Source organism: Stigmatopora argus, chromosome 18, assembly GCF_051989625.1.
Source record: "Stigmatopora argus isolate UIUO_Sarg chromosome 18, RoL_Sarg_1.0, whole genome shotgun sequence".
Classification (NCBI taxonomy): Eukaryota; Metazoa; Chordata; class Actinopteri; order Syngnathiformes; family Syngnathidae; genus Stigmatopora; species Stigmatopora argus.
This window is the reverse complement of record NC_135404.1, coordinates 2,196,748-2,217,616: the sequence shown is the minus strand read 5'-3', so window position 1 is coordinate 2,217,616 and position 20,869 is coordinate 2,196,748. Positions and strand designations below refer to the sequence as shown.

The following is a 20,869-nucleotide window of genomic DNA, read 5'->3' as shown; positions in this document are numbered from 1 at the left end:
TTTAAAATGTTTTTTTTAGTTCATAGATCATTGCTGTCACCCAAACAGTATATTGGTGGATAGAATTAAAAAAATCATGCATACTGTGTAATTGTGTATTTGCGTAGGAGACATTACCAGGAGCCAGGGTGAGTGGAGGCCTCTCCAACCTTTCTTTTTCGTTCAGAGGAATGGAAGCAATCCGAGAAGCTATGCATGGAGCTTTTCTCTATCACGCCATTAAGGTAAATCAATAATAATAATAAATCTATTTTTACATCACTATTCTTTGTATAACCCCCTCAGAGTTCTACTAGAATTATCAGCATATATATAATTGCGTAATAAGTGGATAGAATTCTTGCAATTTGTAAGGCCAATTGCAGTAATTATAAGTCGGTTTAGGAAAGAGCGTATTTGAAGAAATAATCACCCACTGCAAAACCACTTTTCTAATGTAAACAAAAGACGAGTGCAGACGAACAGTTTACTGGAATTATCTTTGGCTTTTAAACTCCAAAATGTTTTCAATTTTCAACAGTAAATATATGAATTATATTTCAGAAGAGGTCAAATTCGATATTTTAACATTATACAAGTTGCATCTTAGTAGGAAAAATGTGTGACTTACAGTCTGGAAAATATGCTACTTTACCTGGTAACCAATATCATTTGTGATGGAGTAATTAGTAACTAACCCCGTGACACATAATTAGCCCAACCTTGGTGTGTCCTAATGCTCATTGTTTTCTCAGGCTGGTATGGATATGGGAATAGTGAATGCTGGTAATCTGCCAGTGTACGACGATATTGATAAAGAACTGTTGTCACTATGTGAAAACCTGATCTGGAACAAAGATGTTGAAGCTACAGAGAAACTTCTGGCATATGCACAAGTACATTTACGCAAGAAAATTATCGCCCTATTTCTTAGACTGTGTTATATTGCATTATTTTAACAATATTCACAGAACTATGTGAAGGGAGGAAAAAAGGTTATTCAAACAGACAAGTGGAGGGAGCAAAGTGTGGAAGAGAGGTTGGCATATGCCCTCATCAAGGTAAGTCTTAATTGTCTTTTTAATTTAAAAATTCAACCTTGGGCTCGGGTCGGCCCAGTGGCGCGAGTGGTTAGCGCATCGGCCTCACAGCTCTACCGTGCATAAATTGCCCCTAGGTATGGAAGTGAGTGTGCATGGTTATCTGTCTCTTTGTGCCCTCCGATCGGCTGGCCACCGATTCAGGGTGTCCCCCGCCTCTGGCCCGAAGTCAGCTGGGATGGGCTCCAGCACCCCCCGCAACCCTAATGAGGATAGTGCGGTTCAGAAAATGAGATGAGATGAGAATCCTGTTCCCTCCCACATTCCAAAGACATGCATGGTAGGCTGATTGGACACTCTAAATTGCCCCTAGGTATGAGTGTAAGCATTAGTGGTTGTTTGTCTCCTTGTGCCCTGTGATTGGTTGGCCACCAATTCAGGGTGTCCCCCGCCTCTGGCCCGAAGTCAGCTGGGATAGGCTCCAGCACCCCCGCCACCCCAGTGAGGATAAAGCGGTTCAGAAAATGAGATAAGATGAGAAATTTGTTTTAACTTCTTAAAACCAAATTTCTAATCAACGGCACGCTATAGTTATTACGAACCTGATTTAGTCATGTGGTCTGTGAAGGATTACATGTTGTTTTAAGGCACCATGTTAGATATCCTTGCTCTACATTTATTAATTTTTTGAACCGCTTATCCTCACAAGGGTCGCGGGGTGTGCTGGGGCCTACAAGGCAGGGCACATCTTGAATCAGCGGACAGCCAATCTCCGGGCACAAGGAGACAGACAACTATTCATGCTCACACTCATATCTATGGGCCATTTAGAGTGTCCAACTAGCCTACCCTGCATGTTTTTTGGATGTGGGGGGAAAACCAGTGTACCCGGCAAAAAGTCACGCAAGCCTGGGTAGAGCATGCTAATTCCACACGCTGAAGACCAACCTGGGATTGAACCCTCGACCCCAGAAGAAGGAAGTCCTTGCTCCAAAAGCGGCACCTTAAGGTTCGACTGAAGTTTGCTGCTGATCACATGGACAAAGATAAGACCTTCAGGAGGAAAGTTCTGTGGTCAAACGAAACAAAAATCAAGCTGTTTGGCCACAATGCCCAGCAATATGTTTGGAGGAGAAAAGGTGAAGCCTTTAACCCCAAGTACACCATGCCTACCATCAAGCACGGTGGTGGTAGTATCATGCTGTGGGGCTGTTTTGCTCTCAATGGAACTGGTGCTTTACAAAGAGTAAATGGGATAATGAAGAAGGAGGATTACCTTCAAATTCTTCAAGATAACCTAAAGTAATCAGCCCGAAGATTAGGTCTTGGGTGCAGTTGGGTGTTCCAACAGGACAATGACCCCAAACACACATCAAAAGTGCTAATGGAATGGCTAAATCAGGCTAGAATCAAGGTTTTCAAATGGCCTTCCCAAAGTCCTGACTTAAACCCCATTGAGAACTTGTGGACAATGCTGAAGAAACAAGTCCATGTCAGAAAGCCATCAAATTTAACTGAACTGCACCAATTCTGTCAGGAGGAGTGGTCAAAGATTCAACCAGAAGCTTGCCAGAAGCTTGTGGATGGCTACTAAAAGCGCCTAATTTAAGTGAAAATGGCCAAGCGGGCTGCTGTATGTATATTTTTGACCCAGCAGATTTGAAACCTTTTTTCTGTTCACCCATAATAAAGTCATAAAAGAACCAAACTTCATGAATGTTTTTTGTGACAAAGAAGTATCTGTTCCAATCACTCTATCAGAGAAAAATCAGAGTTGTAGAAATAACTGGAAACTCAAGAGAGCCATGACATTATGTTCTTCACAAGTGTATGTAAACTTTTGACCACAACTGTATATACAGACGCTCCCCTACTTACGAATGAGTTTGGTTCCGAGCAATTGTTCATAAGTTGAATTTGTTTGTAAATTGATTCAGTGCTATATTTTGTATTATAATTTATGTTTAAGGCCTGTATAAGTATATTGAAGGTTTATATAAGTGCATTTGTATGTTTAAGGCTTGTATAAGTAACACGCATTGGTTTGTACTGAAAAAAACATTTAATAAAATGGAGAGAATATGTACAGTACTGTATAGAGAGAGAGAGAGAGATTTATGTATTAGAAGTGGCCGAAAGAAGCGATCTAACGACGATTGCACAGTTTTCTTCTTTTTTTCATCATAAATGATGCGGTAGCACTGTATGGCATCATTCAATTGATTTGCAAACTTTGTGCAACGTTCAATATTTGGGTCCTGCTGCTCGATCTTTCTGTTTATAAATGGTACTGACGGTCGAAAGATTCAAGTTGTATGCCCGTGCAACGCTCACCACTCTCACGCGCATCAAGCTTCGTTATTATTGCCACTCGTTTCAAATGAAATGGCTTGCCTCTTCCTTGCACCTCCCTCACTAGAAGCATTTTGCTTTTCACCAACCATATTGAATAATGGCTGCACGAGATATTTCATGATAAAAATGAAAAAAGTTCTTTGCGCACTGGAGATACGTCACGCACTTACGCAACTTATGCACTGCAACAAACAAAATCAAATTTACGAACATTTTCCGACATAAACGCAATTTGCAGACATGTTCGTATGTACTGTTGTTCGTAAGTCGTATGTTTGTAAGTAGGGGAGCGTCTGTATACATATACATATATATATATATATATATATATATATATATATATATATATATATATACATATATATATATATATATATATATATATATATATATATATATATATAAATATACATATACATACATACACATAGATGTACATGTATATATACAGTTGGTCTTAACATTCAGCCATTTCTTTTGTTAAAGAGCCTGACAGCTGATGGGAGGAAGGATCTGCGGAAGCGCTCCTTCCTGCAATGAGGGTGCAGCAGTCTATTGCTGAAAGAGCTTAGTGGGTGAATTGTCTAGGCTTTATGTCTACTAAATAAATTTAAAGTAAAATGAATGCATGAAAATGCCAAATTTGTAGAACTGCAGGGAAAAAAGCATTCACATGCAGTAGCTTATTTATAGGTGAGATTGACATTAAGAAACAACAAATACATATACTTTAAGTAGCTGATCTATGCCCTGTCCTCTCTGCTCAGCGCACTTCAGCTCATTAACTTCAATCTGAATTTCTTTTGTCTGGTTTACAAACAGCCAATCAAATTTTAGGCTTCAGACTCCAACATTTGTTCATTACTGTTATGGCATTTTGCCAGTATACTGAGACATTGACCTTTCTGAAATTTCAGTAAACGTACCCTCAAACCGGCAATCAACCAATTCATACTTGAAACATATCTTGCCATAGTTTTATTAAGTTCATGTTATCTTCTTTTAGTATTTGACCAATTTTTGTTCCTTATTCACAGACAATATTTTGAAGTCATTTCCTTCCCTGACATGTTTCTGCGTATAACTATTGACGCCTTCATCAAAATGTCACTCGTATTGGTGTGACACAGCTGCATCAGCTGATGAAGATGCATCACACCAACACCAGCGATGGTTTATTTTACAAAGCAAGCAAAACTCCTGAGGCGTAAGTAATACGCCGAAATATGTCAGATAAGAAAATAACCTAAAAATCATTGCTCTTGAATAAGTAACAAAAAACAGGCACCTTGCTATGTTTTAAGTCCTACTGATGCAAGTTTTTACACACTAATTGAATAATACAATCATGCCAAAGAGTATTCAAAAATAAGTTATCAACACACACAGATCCGTAACTGTTGAAATTGCGCAATAAAAATATGTTTTGTTAGGTTTTGCCACTATATTTCAGGCTGTCAAAGAGGTCTGACTTCTAACGAGGTCTAACGAGGTCTCCACTTGTTGCCTGTATTAATAGCATCTGTTTTAACTCATTTTCGGTATAAAAGACACCTGTCCACAACCTGTCTCTCGCACTCCAAACTCCACTATGGCCAACACCAAAGAGCTGTCAAAGGACACCAGAGACAAAATTGTAGACCTGCACCAGGCTGGGAAGACTGAATCTGCAATAGGTAAAACGCTTGGTGTAAAGAAATCAACTGTGGGAGCAATTATTAGAAAATGGAAGACATACACGACCACTGATAATCTCCCTCGATCTGGGGCTCCATGCTAGAGCTCACCCCGTGGCGTCAAAATGATAACAAGAACCGTGAGCAAAAATCCCAGAACCACACGGGGGGACCTAGTGAATGACCTACAGAGAGCTGGGACCACAGTAACAAAGGCTACTATCAGTAACACAATGCGCCACCAGGGACTCAAATCCTGCACTGCCAGACGTGTCCCCCTGCTGAAGCCAGTACACATCCAGGCCCATCTGCGGTTCGCCAGAAAGCATTTGGATGATCCAGAAAAGGACTGGGAGAATGTGTAATGGTCAGATGAAACCAAAATAGAACTTTTTGTTAGAAACACAGGTTCTCATGTTTGGAGAAGAAAGAATACTGAATTGCATCCGAAGAACACCGTACCCACTGTGAAGCATGGGGGTGGAAACATCATGCTTTGGGGCTGTTTTTCTGCAAAGGGACCAGGACGACTGATCTGTGTAAAGGAAGGAATGAATGGGGCCGTGTATCGAGAGATTATGAGTGAAAATCTCCTTCCATCAGGTAGGACTTTTAAGATGAGATCTGGCTGGGTCTCTCAGCATGACAATGATCCCAAACACAGCCAGGGCAACAAAGGAGTGGCTTTGTAAGAAGCATTTCAAGGTCCTGGAGTGGCCTAGCCAGTCTTCACATCTCAACCCCATAGAAAATCTGTGCAGGGAGTTGAAAGTCCGTGTTGCCCAACGACAGCCCCAAAACATCACTGCTCTAGAGGAGATCTGCATGGAGGAATGGGCCAAAATACCAGCAACAGTGTGTAAAAAGCTTGTGAAGAGTTACAGAAAATGTTTGGCCTCCGTTATTGCCAACAAAGGGTACATAACAAAGTATTGAGATTAACTTTTGGTATTGACCAAATACTTATTTTCCACCATGATTTGCAAATAAATTCCTTAAAAACCAAACAATGTTATTTTCATTTTTTTCTTCTATTTTCTGTCTCTCATGGTTGAGGTTTACCCATGTTGACAATTACAGGCCTCTCTAATCTTTTCAAGTAGGAGAACTTGCACAATTGGTGGTTGACTAAATACTTATTTGCCCCACTGTTTTATCAATGGAAAACAGTGTTCAAGACTTGTTGACGTTTTATATACAAAATTGAAAGTGGGTCAGAGGGGAAGTAAATCCTGTAGAATTTGATTCTGGGGAAATTTATCATACTTACTCAAACTAGCGTCAGAATAACTATAACACGACGGAAATAAGTAAGGGAGAGAGTGTTCCTGGCACAGAAGTGGCTTAGGCTCCATTAATATCAGATCTCTGCTGACTACAAAATGTTAAGTATTGTTAGGTTCGCCAATAGATACGCTTTAAGATAAGGAAGACATCAGAGGCATATTCTGCTTTATCTTGCAAGAGAGAATCGATCCTGACTCGCCTTCGTCCCAGATCATTCTAAGGAATCGAATCCTCTCCTGCCCATTCAATTGCATAAGCGTCAAAACAATTAAGGTCATCTATTCAAAACACTTAAGGTCAGGAATCAAAACAATTGCATAAGAATTAAAACAAGCAAGCATCGTTTCAAAAAACAGGAATCAAAACAATTGCAAGTCTTTTCGAAGGGCCAACGGTATCGCCACCTGGCCCGGAATCCAAATCAAAACAATTAAGAGTCCTTCCAAGCTCTTCATTGTGAACTTGCGACTGGGTGAGAAGTCGAGGTTTCAAAACAATTTTGATAAGTCCAACTTGATAGAGACCTTTGCCTTTGTTTATCAGGGTTGCAAGCAGATGTACTGAAAATGACTTTTTTTATGTTATTAAGCTTCATTGCAAGCACATATATATATAATGATTATATTTCAAGCACATTTATAATAGTACCCAAAATAATTCCAACAAGTATCTTACATTAGTGATTCTCAGCCTTACACAACAGCATACAAAGCAACTGAAAAACTAATAATTTATCATCTGAACATATCAGTGGCGGGCCGTCAGGGCCTTCAAGGCCTTCTCTGCTGGCCTAAGAAATATCTGAATCATATTATATTTTGTCCATCAATACGTACTTATTATTCCAAATGGTCTGTTAGCTTCCTTTCATTGCTTTTCCTCCTGGTTGCACTGCTTCCAGATGTGTGTTTTCATATTGAAGCATTTAACCAATCACATTTCAGCCATTATTTGTTGCCAGATCAGATCTGTCTCAAAGCCTGCATAATCAGTTCTTGCGGGCTCTGCTGCATTAAACTAGACTGTTGCTTTTAACCAATCAGATTTCGAGTTGGCAACCCCACAATGATTTTTCATAGGCGTTAGCATTTTGCTGGCTGGGACATGTCATTGCTTTCACAAACTATGATTGGCTAGTAGGCGGGCCAAAGCAGTACCGAGGCAGCCGAGATCGCAAACTCCACCCACTATGGCCGACAGAAGCAAAAACAAATAGATTCTGTTTGCTCACAAAGCTATTTTCTAGACGGACTTTTTCAGGAAAAAAATGGACATCATTAAGAAAGGGCGGTCAACTCCGAAGCTAGCAAGCCTGTTACAGCCGGGAAAATGGTGTGTGGGGCACTTTCAGCGCGCTAACTTAGCTCCACAAGCAAATAGTATATTGTTGTGTTGATTTAATGCCATTTTCAAAACGGACTATGCCGGAAATATGACAGGACAGGCTCGACTTTCATCATTAGCTTCGATGGCGATAGGAAAGAAGGAAGAAAGAAAGGAGGATGGATATTGTGTAAAAAGGATTTTTGGTGAGTAAAATTACAAATATGGCTATATTCCTAAATAATATTTCAATTGTGGGCCAAGTTCTGATATCTGAAAAGCTCCAGTGTTTGTATTTAAGCTCCAGTGTTTGTATTTAATCACAAAATGCTGCTAGGAAGTGGATTTTACCCCAGTTTAATTTTTGGCGTTTCACCATTGACGTCCATCGCTGTCTTTTCCCGGGAAAAATCACCCCCCTGGCCTGGTTGTAATGTCTCAAAAGCTCCAGTATTTGTATTCAATCAATACATGATGCTAGGAAGTGGATTTTACCTAATTTTAGTATTTTAGTGCATTTTTTGTCATTTCACGTATGGACGTATCGACGTTCATCGCTGTCTTTTTACCGGGGAAATGATACTCCGGGCCCGGTTCTGATGTCTAAAAAGCTCCAGTATTTGTATTTAATCAATAAATGCTGTTTTTGGCTGGATTTTACCCCATTTTCGCGCAATGTTTGCCCGTACGCCATTGACGTTCATCGCTGTCTTTTCCCGGGAAAATCACCCCCTGGCCTGGTTTTAATGTCTGAAAAGCTCCAGTATTTGTATTTAATCATGAAATGCTGCTAGGAAGTGGATTTTACCCCATTTTTGTGCATTAATTTATTGATTATTTTTTATGTGTCGCAGCTGTAGCTGCAGTAGAGGTTTTATAGCAATAAAATAGTTTTTGAGGGTTGGATTGATACGTTGAAGGCGCTACCAGAAAATGCACCGCCCGCCACTGGAACATATTAAATCCCAGATTTTTTTGCTGGTGCACTTTTGGTGACACCAGGGCCAAAAACACTCAGCTCAAGTGTGCTTTTACATTTCTAATTTATTGTTCAAAACTTTTCATTGCCAATACGTCATGTGTCGCTTGGTCATAGCAGTCTTCAGTAAATTTATACAAATGATTGAATTTCTTGGGGAAAAAACACAACTAAAACACACGCCACCAAAGCAATTGAACTAAACGGGTGAGGGTGTTGCACATAAATCCTGCCTTTATTTACATCACATCGGGTTTTGGATTCTGGCTTGCTAGTCAACAGCGAAATGTCATTTAAAAAATGTGTTTTTCCCTTTTTTGGTTTATTTTACAAAGACAATTACTACAGATTATGATTCACTGAATGTGTACATTTCATTCAATTATCCCCTGAGGTGATATGCAGGCTTTATTAAGAAGTAGCAAATAAATTCAGGTTACAAAACAACTGACACTATGCTTTAATTGGAGTCATTCCCATATATTTTTTCTCCTGCTTTATAGCAGAGGCTTGCTTTCTCGGTCACATCCTGCAAATCCTCTCTAGTGGCGCTGTGCACAATAAATCAAAATTTTACTGTATACCCCAGACTTGTTTGAAATCGGGTAGTGTTCGTGCCTATGTGTAATCATGATATGCTACTTTAGTTTACTCAGGCATTACCCGAAAATGTACTGTGTACTGATCTGATGAAAATTCCCTATCAATTGAGTTACTTATGTCAGATTCAGCCAATAATGTTCCGCTTCATAGCGCAGATTATTAATGACGTATCCATCACATGACTACAGCGCACTTGGTACTGGTATTGACAACTGTCATTTCCACATTTTTCGTCACTGTAAAAAAAATAAAACCATTTGTCAAGCAGTAAGCTACTACCTTAACTATATGGATGGCAAACTAGATCTGACAATCATGCATCTCTCATGTTGAGAACATGCATGCAAACACTGAACAGCACAAGGTTTAAATGTATTACTTAAACGGAATTTAAAATAACCATCAGGTGTGAAGTGATGTTTAAAAGCAGCCAAAGCGAGTGTGTTCCAGCACACAGCGTTATGTCCGAAAGCCACGTTACAGGGAGATGGCAGGTCATACCAACTGGTAATGTTGCAGTAGTTATGTAGTTTTTAAATATTATATGTAACAGCTTTATGTCACAAGCTGAATATGCAATGGAAACTGGAAAGAAATAATTCAGCATCAATCAGTCACTTAAATAAATTCAGGTTCTGCCATGATTTCATTGGTTGCTCTGTTTTATACCCTAATATCAGGGAATAGAAACATATGTGATACAGGATGTTAAGGAATGTCAGGCACTTGCTGATCGCTACATCCGCCCTCTTCACATAATTGAGGGTCCTTTGATGAATGGCATGAAGACGGTTGGTGATCTGTTTGGTGCTGGAAAGATGTTCCTCCCACAGGTGGGTTTATCCTCATTTTGACTCCTGCAGCATCATTTCAGAGACTAGCTGGCAAAGCCAATAATAGATCAGACTGGAAAGTTGAAGAAAATACGTTATTGTCAGGGTATCATTATTACTTTCCATAAGCACATGAATTCAGATAGATTGTTTCATATTTTTGGAGCAGCAGTATCACAGAGCTATCCTGTTCATTCATTCATTATCCAAATCACTTATCCTCAGAAGGTTCGCAGGGGTCCTGGAGTCTATTTCAGCCAATAACTAGCAAATTTAGAATTGCAATCGATATTTTTAATCCTGGAGATTTTACTTCATTGTTTTTTTTAAGATTCTCAAAAATACTTAAAAAAAACTGAAAATACTAAATGTTACATTTTGGTGATTAGAAATGAGCATTCATTTATTTATTTTAAAGAGAAAACAAATATTCTTTATATATCTTTAATCTTCATTTGACTTGCATCCTAAAATCTGAAGTCAAGACATGATTCGCTTTTGCAGTCCGCACAAATCGATGTGACGGGCTGAACGTCTCCCCAGGCTGCCACTTTGACAACTAAGCATTATGGCATATTTAATAAAGGTTATTTAGTATGGGCGCCTGGTGGAGCGAGTGGTTAGCGCGTCGGCCTCACAGCTCTGCGGTCCTGGGTTTAAGTCCAGGTTGGTTCACCTGCGTGGAGTTCCCATGTTCTCCCTGAGCCTGCGTGGATTTCCTCCGGGTACTACGGTTTCCTCCCACATTCCAAAAACATGCATGGTAGGCTGATTGGACACTCTAAATTGCCCTTAGGTATGGGTGTGAGTGTGCATGGTTGTATGTCTCCTTGTGCCCTGCGATAGGTTGGCCACCGATTCAGGGTGTCCCCTGTCTCTGGCCCGGAAACAGCTGGGATTTGCTCCAGCACCCCCGGCGACCCTAATGAGGATAAAGCGGTTCAGAAAATGAGATGAGATGTCATTTAGTATACTAAGTGTTGTCATTGCCATTGAAAGCTGTGTAGTGGTCGTGGAAGTATGTATTTTTATCGCTCTCGCCATTAACATATCTATATTCTACTAGACATGAGTTAACATCATTATTTCATTTCAGGTCATTAAATCAGCTCGTGTTATGAAGAAGGCAGTGAGCCATCTCATACCTTTCATGGAGAAAGAGCAGAAGGAAATGTTATCGTTATCTGGGTCAACTGAATATATAGTAAGTATTAACCAATTAATTTTACAATTAAATAACATTTTTTTACATCCATTGGGGAAACCTGGTAAGTTTGAATTTGAGTTTGATTTATTTAATAAGGGACAACACATATTAGAGAACATATCTATTATTCATGTTAATGAACATATATTTGTAAGTATACAAGATTGTAGCCGAGGGCTAATTTCCATCTTTAGTCCCTTGTGTAGGTTGGAGATAAACAATGACACATACACACTCTCTCTCACACACACACACACACACACACTCACGCACACACCCACACTTACGCACACGCACCCACACATACACGCGTAGCACAGTTTTAGAGAGCAACAGCCAGGCTTCAAGATGATTGCCGAAGAGGTTCAGAAACGGGAGTTCACATATGTTAATTTGTATTGAGATGCAGGTATGTGCAGCATGGACAAAGAAGGTGCTTTGGCTTTATGCACTCTTTTTAAAGGGAAGTACACAGTCATCTCTAGAGCCAGCTCTTGTTGATGTGTTGGATTTTTTTGTACAAAATCTTGTAGTGCAGGAGGACCTTTGTGTTGTAAGATTTTGTAAATGAAAGTGGCATCTGCATATTTAACAGTATTTTCCCAGTTCAGGCGTTTGTATTCTTTAAATATCTGACAGTGGTGGTGCGTTTTTGGCTTTCTGTCCAATACTTTCGGAGCTTGCTTTTAAATGGTTTCAACTGGTTTTAGTGTTGTTTTGCAGGCAGATGACCAACAGCTCAGACATTAGATTGTTTCTAATGAAACTAAAATTGGACTGATTGAATTTAATTTTATTCAGTGTTTTTCATTTGTTGTTTAAACACAATTTGAGAGTCAAGCGTGATTCCTAGGTATTTAAATTTTTGGACTACATTGATAGTTTTTCCTTGGACCAAAACATTGGAGTCAATGTTATTTGTCACTCTTTTTAGAAGTACTTACAGACAGTCTTAGATATGTTTAAGTGTAGTTGGGATTTTTCAAGCTAGTTACTCTCGCTCGTCATTGTTTTTTGTCTTTCGCGTGATCATATAGAGCGGCTTCATCGACATACAATTGAAGGACAACAGCTTTATGTAAAGACTGAAGAGCAGTAGACCTAGCACTGACTCCTGCGGTACCCCAAGACTTATTCCACAAAGTAGATTTTGTGTTTTGTATCGTGACATACTGTGATCTTACAGATAAGTATGATTCAATCCAATTTAGCATGCTTGGTGAGAAATTAAAATTAAACAGTTTAGTCAGCAGTGCCTGGTGGTTGATTGTGTCAAATGCCTTTTTGAAATCAATGAAGACTGCATCAATGACACCAATTTTATTTATTTATTTTAAAGCTGAATTGCAACCTGTTCATGGAGTATGGAATGCTGTTAATGTGATGCACAATTTTCTCCGCTACTATCTTTTCCAAGACTTTTGAGATGGCTGGAAGGATGCTTATATGTCTGTAGTTATATGTTTTATGTTATATTTGAGAGCATTGTCTCATTTTTCATTAATGACTCTATGTCTTCATTTAACGATAGGAGGTGATTCTTTTTTGATGATTTGTTTTAATTTTTCTTGTGAATACTTTGTCCTGGATAATGGTCATGAAAGTATTGCAGCTTTCATTATTATAGTTATAATAGAGATTATCGTCCCAATTGATATTGTTTAATGCCTGTGTCAGATTTGGGATCGCCCTTTTTGGTACGCTCATCTGCTCTGATATGTTTTTTTTTGAGTGCATGAGTATCTATTTTTAGGAAGCTTTCTTGAGAATAGGATGAGGTTATGGTCTGATAGAACTGTTATCATATTGAACGTCTTTCGGATCCTCTCACACTGATTGGAAAAGGTCAGATCAGTGCATGTTTTGGAAGAAGCAGTTAGTCTAGTACAGTGGCGGTCCGTGCATTTTCTGGTAGTGCCTTCAATGTATCAATCCAACCCTCAAAAACTATTTTATACCTATAAAACCTCTACTGCAGCTACAGCTGCGACACATAGAAAAAACAATCAATAAATCAATGCACAAAAATAGGGTAAAATCCACTTCCTCGCAGCATTTCATGATTAAATACAAATACTGGAGCTTTTCAGACATTAAAACCAGGCCAGGGGGGTGATTTTCCCGGGAAAAGACAGCGGTGAACGTCAATGGCGTACGGGCAAACATTGCCCAACAATGGGGTAAAATCCAGCCGAAAACAGCATTTATTGATTAAATACAAATACTGGAGCTTTCTAGACATCAGAACTGGGCCCGGAGTATCATTTCCCTGATAAAAAGACAGCGATGAACGTCGACACGTCCATACGTGAAACGGCAAAAAAATGCACTAAAATGAGGTAAAATCCACTTCCTAGCAGCATTTATAATAATAATAATACTAATAATCGGACATAGGCCCTGTCGTCATTATCAACAACAAAAAAGCCTACTTGTCATCACACCCAGAAACTGCGTGTGACGAAATTGGTGGTGCTTCTCCATAAGCTGATTGAATACAAATACTGGAGCTTTTGAGACATTACAACCAGGCCAGGGGGATGATTTTTCCCGGGAAAAGACAGCGATGGACGTCAACGGCGAAACGGCAAAAATTTAACTGGGGTAAAATGGGGTAAAATCCACTTCCTAGCAGCATTTAGTGATTAAATACAAACACTGTAGCTTAAATACAAACACTGGAGCTTTTCAGATATCAGAACCGGGCCCACAATTGAAATAATATTTAGGAATATAGCCATATTATACTCACCAAAAATCCTTTTTAACTGTACACAATATCCATCCTCCTTTCTTTCTTCCTTCTTTTCTATCGCCATCGAAGCTAATGATGAAAGTCGAGCCTGTCCTGTCATATTTCCGGCATAGTCTGTCTTGAAAATGGCTTTAAATCAACACAACAATATATTTGCTTATGCAGCTAAGTTAGCGCACTGAAAGTGGCGCACACACCCTTTTCCCGGCTGTAACAGGCTTGCTAGCTTCGGAGTTGACCGCCCTTTCTTAATGATGTCCATTTTTTTTCTGGAAAAGTCCGTCTGGAAAATAGCTTTGTGAGCAAATCTGCAACCAAATCCATTTGTTTTTGCCTCTGTCGGCCATTGTGGGTGGAGTTTGCGATCTCTGGCTGCCTCACTATGACTTTGGCCCGCCTACTCTCTATAGCTAGCCAATCATTGTTGGTGAAAGCAATGACGTATCCCAGCCAGCAAAATGCCATAACTGCGAAAAAGCATTGTGGGGTTGCCAACTCGAAATCTGATTGGTTAAAAGCAACAGTCTTGTTTAATGCAGCGGAGCCCGCAGAACTGATTGTGAAGGCTTTGAGGCAGATTTCTGATCCTGGCAACAAATAATGGCTGAAATGTGATTGGTTGAATGCTTCAATATGAAAACACATCTGGAAGCAGTGCAACCAGGGTGAAAAGCAAAGAAAGGAAGCTAACAGACCATTTGGAATAATAAGTATTGATGGACAAAATATAATGATTCAGATATTTCTTAGGCCAGCAGAGAAGGCCTTGAAGGCCCTAATGGCCCGCCACCGGTCTAGTAGGACTTTTGATTAGTTGCGTAAAGTTAAATTTTTTAACAGTGATTTCAACTGTCTCCGATTTGATTTGTCGACCCAGTTAATAATTAAATCTCCAGTATAATAATTCGTTACCGTTTTCCCCATCTAGTACAATAGCATCTTTTTGTCAGGTTTGCCGTTTGAGATTCTCAAAAACATTCATAAAAAAGAGGAAAGACACATTTCTGGATTTTCACTTGCAAGGAGGACGGACGTTCAGACCGCTTGTGGCAATTCCACTTCTTTTCTTTTGTCCATTTTATTACATTCAGAGGCCCTGATTACATGGACGTCCCAACTCTAAAGGGACGTTACACAATTGGGACGTCAGGGTTTTCAAACTATGTTCACAACTTCGCCACGATAGTCATAACAGAAGGCACAAGGACTCCAAGACGCCTCGACACATCTTATTTTGAAAAAGGATAAAGAAAAACACCCTTCATTGGTGGCAAGTAATGAAATAATGGTGACGCGTTCAAAGCTTTTACTAAAATTAGCAAATGTATGATAAATCATGATTATGCACGCATAACTCCCACTGTGGCATATATTTCGCAAGATGCACGCTTGTGTATTGGCTCATTGATTACGAATCAATGCAATAGATTCATAATTGTATGTAAACTACTGCTTGCTGTTTGTGTATTAAAATCATATATATTTTTAACAACACTCCAATTCTCAACTTTAATCAAAAACTCAAGAGGAGACATAAATGTGTTTTCTTTCTTTTTTGCTGGCATGTTTTTGATTCTACCCCTTAATTTCTGCAGAATACCTATCAAGGCACTATTGTTCTAGCTACAGTGAAAGGAGATGTTCATGATATCGGCAAGAACATTGTAGGTGTCGTCCTGGGTTGTAACAACTTCCGGTAAAATATGTTCCTCTTATTTCATTATTCTTTGTTTTTAACAAATAACATTGTCATACTATTGATAAAGTATCACAAGATTGACTGTGTCTGACCGCATTTTTCATAATACCATAATTATTATTATCTTTTGTACATTTCCTGTTGTATGTGCATGTGGAATGTAAATTTTGGGTCACATACATTTGGATTATCTTTTGACGGTCTTAATTTTGCAGCACTGCTTTTTTGGATTCCAAACTGAAACACCCCAGTTGGCTATCTTAAAAACTAGCTAGTTGACCCATAGACTGACAGCTGAGATTGTCCATTAACAGAGAAGGCCCCAAGAAGACACTGACACCCGAGGAGGGAGACATAATCAAAATCAGAATGGTGGATAATATAAAAACCACAAGGATCCTGAATGTAGAAAAAACATTTACTGTTAGATCTTCTGCTGCTTTATCCGAAGTCGGGTCACGGGGCAGCAGCTTCAGCAGGGAAGCCCAGACTTCCCTCTCCCCAGCCACTTCATCCCGCGCCGCCGGGAGGACCCCAAGGCGTTCCCGGGCCAGCCGGGAGACAGTCTCCCCAGTGTGTCCGAGGTTGGCCCCCTAACCCTAACCCAGAACACCTCCCAAGGGAGGCTTCCAGCGGGCATCTAAGGGAGAGTCCGGACACACTGCGGAGGGAACTCATTTCAGTCGCTTGTATCTGGGATCTCGTTCTTTCTGGCATGACCTACAGCTTGTGACCATAGATGAGGGTGGGAGCGTAGATCGACCGGTAAAGAGATAGCCTCGCCTTTTGGCTTAGCTCCTTTGGCTGCACTCTGGGAGCCTTTTGGTAGTGGAGCTGCCGGTGGAATGTCCCACTAATGTTTCCAAGTACAAGCTCCGGGCGACGTTATGGCGGATGCCGTTGGCCTTGTCCGAGGATAGCGAGACGCCACTGCAGAGCAACGTGAAAATTGAGATTCCATTTAAGTCCGGGCAGTGGGCTGACGTCGTTGCACTTATTTGAAAATAGAGCTCCCTGGATGGCAAATTGACAGTTGGACGGCGCAGAGGAGCTAAGTGGAAGTTTAATTTACCCGCCGGTCAGCCGGTGATAGTGCATGCCGACAGTGCATGCCGGCAGAACATGCCGATGGTGCATGCTGGCGGCGAGTGAGGTCTGCCCCGCGACCCGGCCCCGGCTGGAACAAGCAGTGACTAGTGTTTTTGGGAGAGGATGTCTTCCCTGACATAAATGAACTGAAAGTGCTGGGGTTCACACTTATCGCCTGTGTGGGGATGCTGCTGGCGAGCTTCATGGTAAAGCCAGCCTTAATCAACAAATTCAACCATCCTCATGCTTTAAAATACAAGAAAAAAACCTTTGTTTTGACTGATTCGTTTATATCAGACAGTGGTGTTTTTTAGGTCCTTTTGTTACCTGACATGTTTTGATCCCATGCTTACCATTTACTTGAATATAAGCCACTCGCGCGTATAAGCCGCACCCTTAAAATTGCCTTAAAATTGTTGAATTTTACAATTTCTCACGTGTAAGCCACCCCCTACTTCACAATTTCACCTCCATATTCATCGTTTTAATAGGGAATACAAATGTGTTACTTTGAAGATCTTAAGAAAAATAATCGCATGTGGTGTTTCTGAGTTACTGTATGAATCCAATGGATGGTCTCCTGGATTGCATATTATTTGGGTCAATATCATAACGAAGTTACTATGCCTGTCTTTGTAAATGCAAGATGTTGTGGCGGCCGTATTGCTTCTAATGTTGAAATATTTCGATGGTTCATATTACTGCAATAGTGGTGACTTTCGAACAAGAAATAAAAAGACAAAAAATCAAAGCGGAATTTTCTTTTATTTCAATAATCACTAATGTACTTTCATTTCCTTTCAAAAAGGAAGTGACATAAGCACAACCAGCAACTGTGTCCGTAGTGGTATAGTGTTCACCAAGTCTCTGGGTGCAGTAATAACAGGTATCAAGGCTGATATTTTAACGTTTGACCGCAAGACCTTCGATCAGCGTTAACAACTATTGGGATGTGATGACATGGTAAAAGCTACGAACACATCGAGGATACTCGCATCTGGTCAGTCAGAGCACGTTGAACTAGGTAAAACGGTGGCACCCTGAGCAAGCAGCGACAGGCACAAGTGAGTTTTTTCACGTTTTATGCAAGATACGGTTTATTTTTTTTCTTGAATTTCATTCATAGACGGCAAAATAAATTTTGTTTACCGTTTGATCTGTTTAACTTTTCTCTGTTTTGAAATAAATGACCGTATTGGCCGTATTGTCTTGCATTATGACATCATGATGTTATGGCATTTCGTCGTTACCTTGCAGTTTTGTGTGTGTCGTCTTTTTATGCGCATATAAGCCGTACCCTCGATTCAGTCATCAATTTTTGTCCGACAAATGTGGCTTATATGCGAGTAAATAAGGTAATTAGGTGAGTACAATAATCCCTTGAATATGGCGGATAACGTAGACCAGAAATGGCCACAGGAAGACAAAATGAACTAAATACAACTAAGAACAAAACCTTGCTCCCTGTATACTGGATGAGCAAACAGGAAAGCCTGGATCATGAAAGCCTTCACAAACGATTTCATTCCAAAGGCGAAGCTGTACCTCGCTGAAAGGGGGCTACCCTTCAAGGACTTGGACTCAAACTCCCATTAAACTGTTTTCTTGGGTTTATATCAAGCAGTACCATCTTTACTTGCATAAACGGCGCATTTGTCAGACAAGAAAAATTATGACTGAATCGAGGGCACTGCTTATATGCGCGTAAAAAGACGACGTACACAAAACTGCAAGGTGACAAAGACGAGACACCATAACACCATGACGCAAGACAATGGGGCCGATATGGTAATTCATTTCAAAATGGAGAAAAGATAAAACGCTAAGTAAAATTTATTTTGACGTCTGTGAATGAAATTCAAGAAAAAAAAAACGTATCTTGCACAAAAGGTGAAAAAAGTGTGCTTGTGCTTACCACAGCTTGCTCATGGCGTTGCCAGCCCAACGCAGTTATAAACGTGCTCTGACTGGCCGGATGCGAGTCGCCTTCTTAGATTCGTAACATTTACCATTTCAGCACACCCCAATAAAGACGCTCCCCAACCTACGAACGAGTTACGTTCAGAACGATCGTTCGTAAGGTGAATTCGTTCGTAAGTTGCTTCAGTGCTATATTTTGTATTATAATTTATGTTTAAGGCCTACATAAGTATATTGAAGGTTTATATAAGTATGTTTAAGGCTTGTATAAGTAACCTTAGACACACACAGTATGTACATGTACGTAATAAGATAAATAAAATGAAGTTTAACTTACTTTTGAAAGATGTACTCGATGCTTAAGGAGATGAGGAGGAGGAGGAGGAGGAGGAGAAGGAGGAAGAGGCCGAAAGAAGCGATCTAACGACGATTCTTTTTTCATCATAAATAATGAGGTAGCACTGTATGGCATCATTCAATTGATTTGCAACCTTTGTGCAACGTTCAATATTTGGGTCTTGCTGCTCGAAGAGTGCAATGGCTTTATCTATGAGCGAAAACCCCTCGGCCAAGAGTTTCGTCTCGAATTTCTTCATGGGGACAGGCGTTTCTTCCTCCTCCTCGACACGTTGCTGAGCCTCCAACTCCATGCTCTCACAGCGCCAAGCGTCGGTATTAGCGGCGGGAAGAAGCACTACTCGGAAAAAGGCGCGCAATACAAAATCTTTATTTCATACGCGCAGACATGTTCGTATGTACCGTTGTTCGTAACTCGAATGTTCGTAAGTAGGGGAGCGTCTGTAGTATTTAAAACTGATCAAAGATCTTGCGGTCGATCGTTAAAATATCATCCTTGATTCCTGCATATTGTGTATCTCATGCTATTATTGCACCCCGATACTTGGTGAACACTGTACCATTACGGACACACTTCCTGGTTGTGCTTATGTTACTTCCTTTTTGAAAGGAAATTATACATTTGTTATTATGCAATTAAACAAAATTCTGCTTTGATTTTTTTTTCTTTTTGTTGTTGTTCGAAAGTTACAACTATTGCAGTAATATGAACCATAAAAAAAAAATTGAGATATTTCGGCATTAGAAGCAGTTTGGCTGCCACAACATCTTAAACTTCAGGTAAAAAATTGTAATTCATTAAAAAGCATCAGGTTCTCATCAAGATAGACTTTTCTTTTTTCAAATTGAATAATTTGATATTTTGCATTTATAAAGACAGGCATAAACTTCCTTAATATTGTGCTTTTGATTCATACAGTATCTCAGAAATACCACGTGCAATTATTTTCTCAAGATTTTCCCTTCAAAATAACGCATTTGTAATCTCTATTAAAAGCCTGAATATACGCAAGAAATTGTAAAATTCGGCAATTTTAAGGTTGCGGCTCATACGCGGGGGCGGCCTATATGCAATTAAATACGGTACTTAAAGTATTTACAATTTTTTTATATATAGATTATCGTGACCGGACGTTTCGTCGAAAGACGTTTGATCCCCGGACGTTTGGTCGACCGGACGTTTGGTAGAACGGACGTTTGGTAGAACGGACGTTTGGTCGCCGGGTTCGCTCGCTGTCAAATTATGACAGAGTTTACTGTTGATATTTTGATATTAGATATTTAGATATTAAACTCACTCTCATGATTATAATTTTGAGAGCTGGTTTCAACAGTAACAACCCGGCGACCAAACGTCTATTCTACCAAACATCCATTCTACCAAACGTCCGGTCGACCAAACATCCGGTCGACCAAACGTCCGGGGACCAAACGTCCGGAGACCAAACGTCCGGGGGCCAAACGTCTTTCGACGAAACGTCCGAGTACCGTCATCATACACAGCTGCGCATAACGAAATTGGTGGTGCTACTCCAAGCTTTTCAAAGTGTGTTTTCCCTGTTAAAAAAACATAAAGAGTAGTATAAAAGTATAAAAAGTCACATCCCGGCTAGGTGAATTCTAAAATATTGCACAGAATTCTAAAATATTGCACAGAATTCTAAAATATTGCACATATTCTGAAATATTGCACATAATTCTAAAATATTGCTCAGATTCTGAAATATTGCACAGATTCGAAAATATTGCACAGATTTCTAAGATATT

General features: G+C 39.9%; 1 protein-coding gene across 8 annotated transcripts in view; it reads left to right on the top strand.

Annotated features, from left to right (window-relative positions):
- mtr (5-methyltetrahydrofolate-homocysteine methyltransferase) overlaps positions 1-20,869 on the top strand; it is a 151,843-nt gene that overhangs the window by 97,313 nt on the left and 33,661 nt on the right. For 6 of the 8 annotated variants that reach the window (XM_077625051.1, XM_077625050.1, XM_077625055.1 and 3 more), the window contains 6 exons: positions 108-224; positions 735-875; positions 951-1,040; positions 9,923-10,075; positions 11,172-11,279; positions 15,633-15,733. In XM_077625051.1, the coding sequence (XP_077481177.1) occupies positions 108-224; positions 735-875; positions 951-1,040; positions 9,923-10,075; positions 11,172-11,279; positions 15,633-15,733 (710 nt within the window). The remainder of the gene's footprint in view (positions 1-107; positions 225-734; positions 876-950; positions 1,041-9,922; positions 10,076-11,171; positions 11,280-15,632; positions 15,734-20,869) is intronic. The other 2 variants (XM_077625053.1, XM_077625052.1) reach the window with 2 other exon arrangements.